The sequence below is a fragment of the Phocoena phocoena genome, chromosome 12 (genome assembly GCF_963924675.1).
Source record: "Phocoena phocoena chromosome 12, mPhoPho1.1, whole genome shotgun sequence".
In the NCBI taxonomy this organism is placed as follows: Eukaryota; Metazoa; Chordata; class Mammalia; order Artiodactyla; family Phocoenidae; genus Phocoena; species Phocoena phocoena.
In genome coordinates, this window is record NC_089230.1 from 30,693,288 (window position 1) to 30,702,929 (window position 9,642).

The window sequence follows — 9,642 nt, forward strand, 5'->3', positions numbered from 1 at the left end:
TCAAATTCCTGCATCTCCAATGTGGGATTCAGGAATTTGCAGGTATGCTTCTGCTTCTAGGGGATTTCAAGCAGTTAAAAGCAACGAACTCCTTTTCTGCTCTCTGAAGAGTTTCAAAGGCAGACAGCCTCTAAAACTAAAAATCATTACCAAACCAATAAAAAAGGAAACCCTTTCGAATTTTTTAGGAATCCCTGCTATTAGCCTCTTCAGCTACCTACCTCCTACAAAGGATTTATGTCAGTGTGCAGAACAGGCACAGCTATTAGAAACAGAAGTGAGTGGCATAAAAATAATGATAATCACTGCCGATGTGTTTTTTAAATGATATAAATCAGGAGTGATGCGAAGAGGCAAGAGAAAAAAAAAATCCTATTTGGTGGCTGGAAATACTGAGCCTTTTTTTTTTTTTTTTTTTTTTTGGTGAGCTGGAGTGTGCCAGCTTTTTCAGACGGGAGGAATGCTGAGTGTCAAGGGGTCAGGATCAATCCGGTGTGAGTTGATGAGGCAGGAAGGTGGGGAGGAATGCGAGGAATGTCCCTGTTTGTGTAGGACTCCATTCAGCTCATTGGCGAGCCGGGGCCGCCCTGAGCGTATAAAAGCCTCGGGCCGGCCGTCCTGGCCTCACAAAACAACTCTTCCCCGCCGAGAGGAGGCAGCCAGTGCGACTCCCACCGCCGGCGACCCACTGTCTTCAGTTCGACGGCAGCCGCCCAGGCCGACAGCTCCCGAGACAGCAGCCCGGCGCGTCCCGACCCCGCCTCCGGCCCGAACCCGAGCCGCCAGCCCGGCTGGCCGCGCCGCGCCACGCCCGCCCCGCCGCCTCCCGCCGCCCGTAGCGCCCCGACCATGTCCGCCACCGGCCTGGGCCCCGTCCGCTGCGCCTTCGTGCTCCTGCTCGCCCTCTGCAGCCGGGTAAGCACCGGAGACCCCCCGCGGCGGCCGGGGCCGGGCGGGAGACCGGGAGGGACCCGGGCGGCGCCGAGGGGCGTGCGTCCGGCTGACAGCCGCCTCCCTCCGCAGCCCACCTCCGGCCAGGACTGCGGCGGCCGGTGCCAGTGCGCTGCCGGCCCGGCGCCGCGCTGCCCCGCCGGCGTCAGCCTGGTACTGGACAACTGCGGCTGCTGCCGCGTGTGCGCCAAGCAGCTGGGCGAGCTGTGCACCGAGCGCGACCCCTGCGACCCGCACAAGGGCCTCTTCTGCGACTTCGGCTCCCCGGCCAACCGCAAGATTGGTGTGTGCACCGGTAAGACCTGCAGCCCCCGTCCCCTCCCCGCGCCCCTCGCCCCGCGCCTCCGCCACCGCCACCGGGGCGCCGGGGGACACTCGATGACCCACCACCTCTTCCCTCACGCTCACCGTCCCTCCGGAAAAGAAAGCCGCTCGAATTGCGTCCTTTCCTCAGGCTGTTTCCCTGGAGCCCTGCTCCCAGCTCGCATCCCCGACGCGCTTCCTGTTCAGGCTCGAGAACCGATGCTTGACCCCTGCACGTCCCCTTTTTCCCTTCCGCTCCTTCAGCCAAAGATGGTGCCCCCTGCGTCTTCGGAGGGTCGGTGTACCGGAGCGGAGAGTCCTTCCAGAGCAGCTGCAAATACCAGTGCACTTGCCTGGACGGGGCGGTGGGCTGCGTGCCCCTGTGCAGCATGGATGTCCGCCTGCCCAGCCCCGACTGCCCCTTCCCACGAAGGGTCAAGCTGCCCGGGAAATGCTGCGAGGAGTGGGTGTGTGACGAGCCCAAGGACCACACCGTGGTCGGCCCTGCCCTCGCTGGTGAGCTGAGTCTTCCTCTAAGTCAGCCTCGTGATTCTCGCCCCTGGGGCTGAGTCCTGACTTTGCCAAGGGCAGGGGGAAATGTCTTAGCCTGGGGTCTTACCTCGTGTTTGCGTTCCCTGCTCTCACAGCTTACCGACTGGAAGACACGTTTGGCCCAGACCCAACCATGATTCGAGCCAACTGCCTGGCCCAGACCACAGAGTGGAGTGCCTGTTCCAAGACCTGCGGGATGGGCATCTCCACCCGGGTTACCAATGACAACGCTTTCTGCAGGCTGGAGAAGCAGAGCCGCCTCTGCATGGTCAGGCCTTGTGAAGCTGACCTGGAAGAGAACATTAAGGTACGTTTTCTCCTCCAATTAACTCATAATCATGGAACAAGAGTGGACAGGACCAAAGTTAGGACAGGACCAAAGTTAGGTCTCTTACCACCCTTGTTATTATAGGCCTGTCATCTCCAAAAATATCCAACCATTGAACTGTTTTGATGGAATGAGATGTTATGTAATAGGAGCCACCAGTTTTCCACTCGGAAATCCTCCACAGTGTTAGTTCATTCAAGACATCCCAGAAGAGGCCATGTCTATTTTTGGAAAACTGGCAAATGAGACTCAACCTTCCCATCCTCAAAATATAAACAGAAGTCAGACAGCCCTAAGGCGAGAACACACAGAGGTTGAAGAAAGCCACACCCCTTGCAGAGTCATTGATCTTTCTCTCCTCCCTTGTCTTCCTCAGAAGGGCAAAAAGTGCATCCGGACCCCCAAAATCTCCAAGCCTGTCAAGTTCGAGCTTTCTGGCTGCACCAGCGTAAAGACATTCCGGGCTAAATTCTGCGGCGTGTGCACCGATGGGCGGTGCTGCACCCCACACAGAACCGCAACCCTTCCCGTGGAGTTCAAGTGTCCTGATGGCGAGGTCATGAAGAAAAGCATGATGTTCATCAAGACCTGTGCCTGCCATTACAACTGCCCCGGAGACAATGACATCTTCGAGTCACTGTACTACAGGAAGATGTACGGAGACATGGCCTAAAGCCAGAGACATGAACTCTTTAGGCTGTCACTTGAACTGATTCACATCTCATTTTTGTGTAAACATGATTTCAGTAGCACAGGTTATTGAAATTTGTTTTTCTAACTGGGGAAAAGAAAAATTCCCACCAAGCTCAAAATCTTGTGCCTTATGACATTCAAACAGTCTGTCAACCCCAGACACTGGTTTGAAGGAAGTAAGACTTGACTGTGGGACTGCATTAGTGCATAGCACCAGCATGTATGCTAGGAGCAGTGGGAGGGGACCAATAGAAAGCCTTGTCATCTTACAGTAGTGATGTGCCTGTTATTTGGAGTGTCACTGGGAAGGAAGACTCACTGACCTGCCTGTAGCTCCAGTGACAGCTAGGATGTGCGTTCATGAGGATGAGTCAAGTTCTTCTCTAAGTCATAACAGCAGATTCAGCTCTGACCTTCTGATTCGGATGACAGTGTTCAGGAATCAGAATCCTGTCTATTAGACTGGACAGCTTGTGGCAAGCTAATTTGCCTGTAACAAGCCAGATTGTTTTTTTATTGATATTGTAAATACTGTGTGTATATATATATAAATATATATATATTTGTACAGTTATCTAAGTTAATTTAAAGTTGTTTGTGCCTTTTTGTTTATGTTTTTAATGCTTTGATATTTCAAATGTTAGCCTCAATTCTGAACACCATAGGTAGGACGTAAAGCTTGTCTGATGACTCAAAGCATGAAAGGGATATTCAAATGGAAATTCTGCTCAGAGCAGCAGTCCATCGAAACAGGATTTTTGCTGAAGGTGAGGCAGCAATGTCCTTGAAGTCTGATTTGTAGGTTGGAAATGTGGTAGGCTCACTTTTAATGTACAAATGACCTTTATTAAAAAATGAATGGCTCTGTATAGCTGATTGGTTTTTCCACCTGGAAGCATTTGTTTCTACTTTGACTATGACTGTTTTTTTGGACAGTTTATTTGTTGAGAGTGTGACCAAAAGTTACATGTTTGCACCTTTCTAGTTGAAAATAAAGTATATATTTTTTCTACAAAGGGCTTGGTTATTCATTTATTCTCTAAACATTTCTGAGTAAAAATGGAAAGCTTTTGTTTGTCTTAAAACAATTCACTTATAATTTTCTAGATATCTTTTATCATCTAATCAATTGGTTAATCCCTTCAATAGAACTTTTACATGAATACACCTCACACTGAATCAGGTGTCACAAATTTGCAGGCATATACACTGTATTGAGTACACAGGCATTTTTTTGTTATCTTCACAGTATTTTATAAACACTTCAATGCTCTCTAGATTATTTCAGTCTCCACTAACCCCTGTTGTATTACACTTGGCCCTGTTTACATTTAATACCTCTCTGGCCATTGTAGGCATCTAATTTCCAACCTGTCATCACACAATAGCCCATGTGCCTTGCACATAGAAAAATTTTTTGAATTTGTATGCTCTACTGTAGATCACACACTAGCCTATGTGCCTTGCACATAGAAAAATTTTAACTATTTTTTGAATTTGTATGCTCTACTGTAGATCTATTTCTGAACTTTAATATCTTACTGTTAAGTCTGGAAAAGTATAAAATCTCCACTAAAGTGGAACAACTTAATAAGTCTTATTTTGCATAGTTCTGCTTTCAGTTGCCAGAAAACAAATCACAAATACATGATGGCATAAGTAGAAAAAGAAGGATAAGCAAATCTTCCATTCATTTGTATCATAGAAAGTTGCCTTAAATTAAAAGCAACTCCTCCATTTCCCCAGGCTTTTCACTTTATCACATCTCAAAATCAATAATTTAGCAAATGGTTTGACAAAATGAAATTGTTCAAGAAGCCCTGTGTAGAAATGATATTGGACCTCACCAGGTCTCCACTGAAAAATCAACTGACATAAATGGCAAACAAAAGAAACACTCCAGGGATGACTAAAAGCCCATTTTTTTCTAGATCAGAATAGCTGTGGATTCTAGGGGAAAAAAAAATAGTTGCAGGCAGAAAAGGCCCTCACAGGGTAATCAGCAATGTTGTAGTGCCAGTGTCATTCTAAGAGACAAAAATACATCCGAAAATAAAGACTAGTTCTACAAACAGTACCCATGCCACAAACCAAAGGGAAAGCTTCCCATGTTCAAAATGTGAAAAGTATTTCTGGTCAAAACATTGGACTTTTAGGATACACCTACATACGTATACAGCAATGCCATCAGTAGCTGCACTCCACTTCCCCAAATAAGCCCACATGCAAACACACACACACACAGAGCACACTGTTTGCTTTACATTTCCTTTCTGTCAGTTGACTCCTAGCTGCAAAGATGAAGGGCCATTGTAAATGAGCCTAACTGTTTAAAAAGGAATTTGAGAATTCTGGGAAGATAGTAGTAATAACAGAAGCATAGATTTTAGATTTTCCAAATCTCTACATAAAAACAGAGTAACTAGATTACAAAATCAAAACACCATGAGACATATTTACAACAAAATTAGATGACAAAGCATCCCTTGCCCCAAGATAAGAGAGGGGGAAAATCATCAACCACCACAAGACCCACACTATGTCAGCATAAATGTGAGAAAAAGCAAAGGCATGCAGCAGGGTATCTGATGCTTCTGAGAAAGGGAGAGCTCCAAAATATCCAACAGTGAAATATAGGAGATCAATCTGAGGATAGCTTATGAAACTGGTAAAAGTTTTGCCCATTCCAACAAAACTTAGAAACCAAGGCTCTCTCCCAAGGGAGGACTCCACATTCTTGGGAGTAAAATAAAAATTAAGCAAGTCAGAGACAGCAAAAACATTGAGAGAGAGGGCCCAGGTAAAAATGAGAATAGAAACAGATTCAAAATCTCAGGAAGCAAATGACCATATTTTTAATGCTGCATGAAAACAACCAAAGAGGGAGCTCTACGAAATCAGAAAAGCTATTTAACCCAAGCCTCCTTCCTAAATAAAGTCCAGGAAAACTAACTTTACCTAAAAAATAGAAAAACAAAATTATCAAAGCCAAATCCATAATGATAAAAATCCTCCAGAAAGTAAGCATACAGAGCACTTACCTCAATATAATAAAGGCCATATATGACAAACCCACAGCCAACATCATTCTCAAAGGTGAAAAACTGACACCATTTCCTCTAAGATCAGGAACAAGAAAAGATTGCCCAGTCTCACCACTATTATTCAACATAGTTTTGCAAGTTTTAGCCACAGCGATCAGAGAAGAAAAAGAAAGAAAAGGAATCCAAATCAGAAAAGAAGAAGTAAAGACGTCACGGTTTGCAGATGACATGATGCTATATATAGAGAATCCTAAAGATGCTACCAGAAAACTACTAGAGCTAATCAATGAATTTGGTAAAGTAGCAGGCTACAAAATTAATGCACAGAAATCTCTTGCATTCCTATACACTAATGATGAAAAATCTGAAAGAGAACTTAAGGAAACACTCCCATTTACCATTGCAACAAAAAAATAACATACCTAGGAATAAACCTACCTAAGGAGACAAAAGACCTGTATGCAGAAAATTATAAGATACTGACAAAAGAAAGATGACACAAACAGATGGAGAGATATACCATGTTCTTGGATTGGAAGAATCAACATTGTGAAAATGACTATACTACCCAAAGCAATCTACAGATTCAATGCAGTCCCTATCAAACTACCAATGGCATTTTTCACAGAACTAGAACAAAAAATTTCACAATTTGTTTGGAAACACAAAAGACCCTGAATAGCAAAAGCAATCTTGAGAAAGAAAAACAGAGCTGGAGGAAACAGGCTCCCAGACTTCAGACTATACTACAAACCTACAGTAATCAAAACGGTATGGTACTGGCACAAAAACAGAAATAAAGATCAATGGAACAGGATAGAAAACCCAGAGATAAACCCACGCACATATGGTTACCTTATTTTTGATAAAGGAGGCAAGAATATACAGTGGAGAAAAGACAGCCTCTTCAATAAGTGGTGCTGGGAAAACTGGACAGCTACATGTAAAAGAATGAAATTAGAACACTCCCTAACACCATATACAACAATAAACTCAAAATGTATTAAAGACCTAAATGTAAGGCCAGACACTATCAAACTCTTAGAGGAAAACATAGGCAGGACACTCTATGACATAAATCACAGCAAGATCCTTTTTGACCCACCTCCTAGAGAAATGGAAATAAAAACAAAAATAAACAAATGGGACCTAATGAAACTTCAAAGCTTTTGCACAGCAAAGGAAACCATAAACAAGATGAAAAGACAACCCTCAGAATGGGAGAAAATATTTGCAAATGAAGCAACTGACAAAGGATTAATTTCCAAAATTTACAAGCAGCTCATGCAGCTCAATAACAAAAAAACAAACAACCGAATCCAAAAATGGGCAGAAGACCTAAATAGTCATTTCTCCAAAGAAGATATACAGACTGCCAACAAACACATGAAAGGATGCTCAACATCACTAATCATTAGAGAAATGAAAATCAAAACTACAATCAGGTATCACCTCACACCAGTCAGAATGGCCATCACCAAAAAATCTAGAAACAATAAATGCTGGAGAGGGTGTGGAGAAAAGGCAACCCTCTTGCACTGTTGGTGGGAATGTAAAGTGATACAGCCACTCTGGAGAACAGTATGGAGGCTCCTTAAAAAACTAAAAATAGAACTACCATATGACACAGCAATCCCACTACTGGGCATATACCCTGAGAAAACCAGAATTCAAAAAGAGTCATGTAACACAATGTTCATTGCAGCTCTATTTACAATAGCCAGGACATGGAGGCAACCTAAGTGTCCATTGACAGATGAATGGATAAAGAAGATGTGGCACATATATACAATGGAATATTACTCAGCCATAAAAAGAAACGAAATTGAGTTATTTGTAGTGAGGTAGTTGGACCTAGAGTTTGTCATACAGAGTGAAGTGAGTCAATAAGAGAAAAACAAATACCATATGCTAACACATACATATGGAATCTAAAAAAAAAAAAGGTTCTGAAGAACCTAGGGGTAGGACAGGAATAAAGACACATATGTAGAGAATGGACTTGAGGACACGGGGAGTGGGAAGGGTAAGGTGGGATGAAGTGAGAGAGTGGCATGCCAAATGCCACTACCAAATGTAAAATAGATAGCTAGTGGGAAGCAGCCACATAGCACAGGGAGATCAGCTTGGTGCTTTGTGACCATCTAGAGGGGTGGGATAGGGAGGGTGTGAGGGAGATGCAAGAGGGAGGAGATATGGGAATATATGAATATGTATAGCTGATTCACTTTGTTATACAGCAGAAAGTAACACACCATTGTAAAGCAATTATACTCGAATAAAGATGTTTAAAAAAAAAAGCCAAATGCATACAAAGCTTTATATGAAAAAAATAATAAAGGACAGAATAACATATCTACAGATAGTAAAAGCATGCCAGAAATGCATGCCCAGAAAACATGTCAAAACTATAACCTACTCTTCCAAAAGAACATTAAGAAAATAACACTGGACATAAATGATTAAAAGGTAATGACTAATGACATAAAATAACAACATAAATGAGTGAGTAAAACCTGGAAATATGATGATAAAAACTCAAGAAGGAATTAGAAATTAAAGAAATGTTAGAAAAATAGAAGGAACACAAGAGTGAACAAAGACAACAGTTAATTCCTTAAGAAGAAGAGATAATGAGGAGAGAAATTTTTTTTTTTTTTTTTTAATTTTATATATTTATTTATTTATTTATTATTTTTGGCTGTGTTGGGTCTTCATTTCTGTGCGAGGGCTTTCTCTAGTTGCGGCAAGCGGGGGCGACTCTTCATCGCGGTGCGCGGGCCTCTCACTATCGTGGCCTCTCCTGTTGTGGAGCACAGGCTCCAGACACGCAGGCTCAGTATTTGTGGCTCACGGGCCTAGTTGCTCCGCAGCATGTGGGATCTTCCCAGACCAGGGCTCGAACCCGTGTCCCCTGCATTAGCAGGCAGATTCTCAACCACTGCGCCACCAGGGAAGCCCGAGAGAAATTTTTTTAAATAAAAAAAGAATTAAATGGTTTCAAGAAAAAGTGGTAAATATTACTGATAGGCAAAGAAGGTCCAACATATGAATAGTAGGAGTTCCTGAGGAAGAACAAACCCAAAAACTATAAATCAAGAAAACTGAACTAAAAAGTGATTTGAAAGTGATACTGAAAAGAAAGAGAGAAAGAAAGAAAGAAAGAAAGTGATACTGAAAAAGAATGCCATATACCTAATAAAATCAGCCAACACTAAGACATATTCTAGTAAAATTGCTTCACTATAAAGAAAAAGGAAAAACTTTTGGGACATCTAGGCAAAAAGAACATGAACATTATAAGTAAAAGGAAATTAATTCATTATTCTGATAATGACAGCAACACTTCAAATCAGAAAAATTACAATAACATGTTTAAGATACTGAAGGAAAGAAAATGTGAGCCAGTGAATTTTTACCCTTCAAAACTGATATTCAAGAATAAAGGACACAGACAAATCATCAAAACCATGTAAGACCTCAGGGCATATTGTTCCTATGAACACTTTCTGAGGAGCCTACCTGAGAAGAAGCTCAAAAAACAAAAATGTCTAAGAGATGTTAACGTAAGGACTGGTGGTGAGCATTAAATATAGCTTATCTTTAGAACTAAGACTAAATAAAGGCTAAAGAGGAAAAAGTATAGTATACAGTGGCTATATACTCTGATAGTGTGGAGTGCAACCAAAAAATGTTTGGGGAGAGAATGAAAGTAGCATATGCCACACACACACACACACATTTAACTCCTTTCATTGGTGGTGGTGGTGG

General features: G+C 42.8%; 1 protein-coding gene across 1 annotated transcript; it reads left to right on the forward strand.

The window, feature by feature from the left end:
• Window positions 1–633: 633 nt before the first annotated feature.
• Window positions 634–3,839, forward strand: CCN2 (cellular communication network factor 2). Its single transcript, XM_065888489.1, has 5 exons — window positions 634–915; window positions 1,024–1,246; window positions 1,519–1,770; window positions 1,902–2,113; window positions 2,511–3,839. Exons 1-5 carry the CDS (start codon window positions 850–852, stop codon window positions 2,805–2,807), a joined length of 1,050 nt encoding a protein of 349 aa, XP_065744561.1. The 5' UTR covers window positions 634–849; the 3' UTR covers window positions 2,808–3,839.
• Window positions 3,840–9,642: the final 5,803 nt, after the last annotated feature.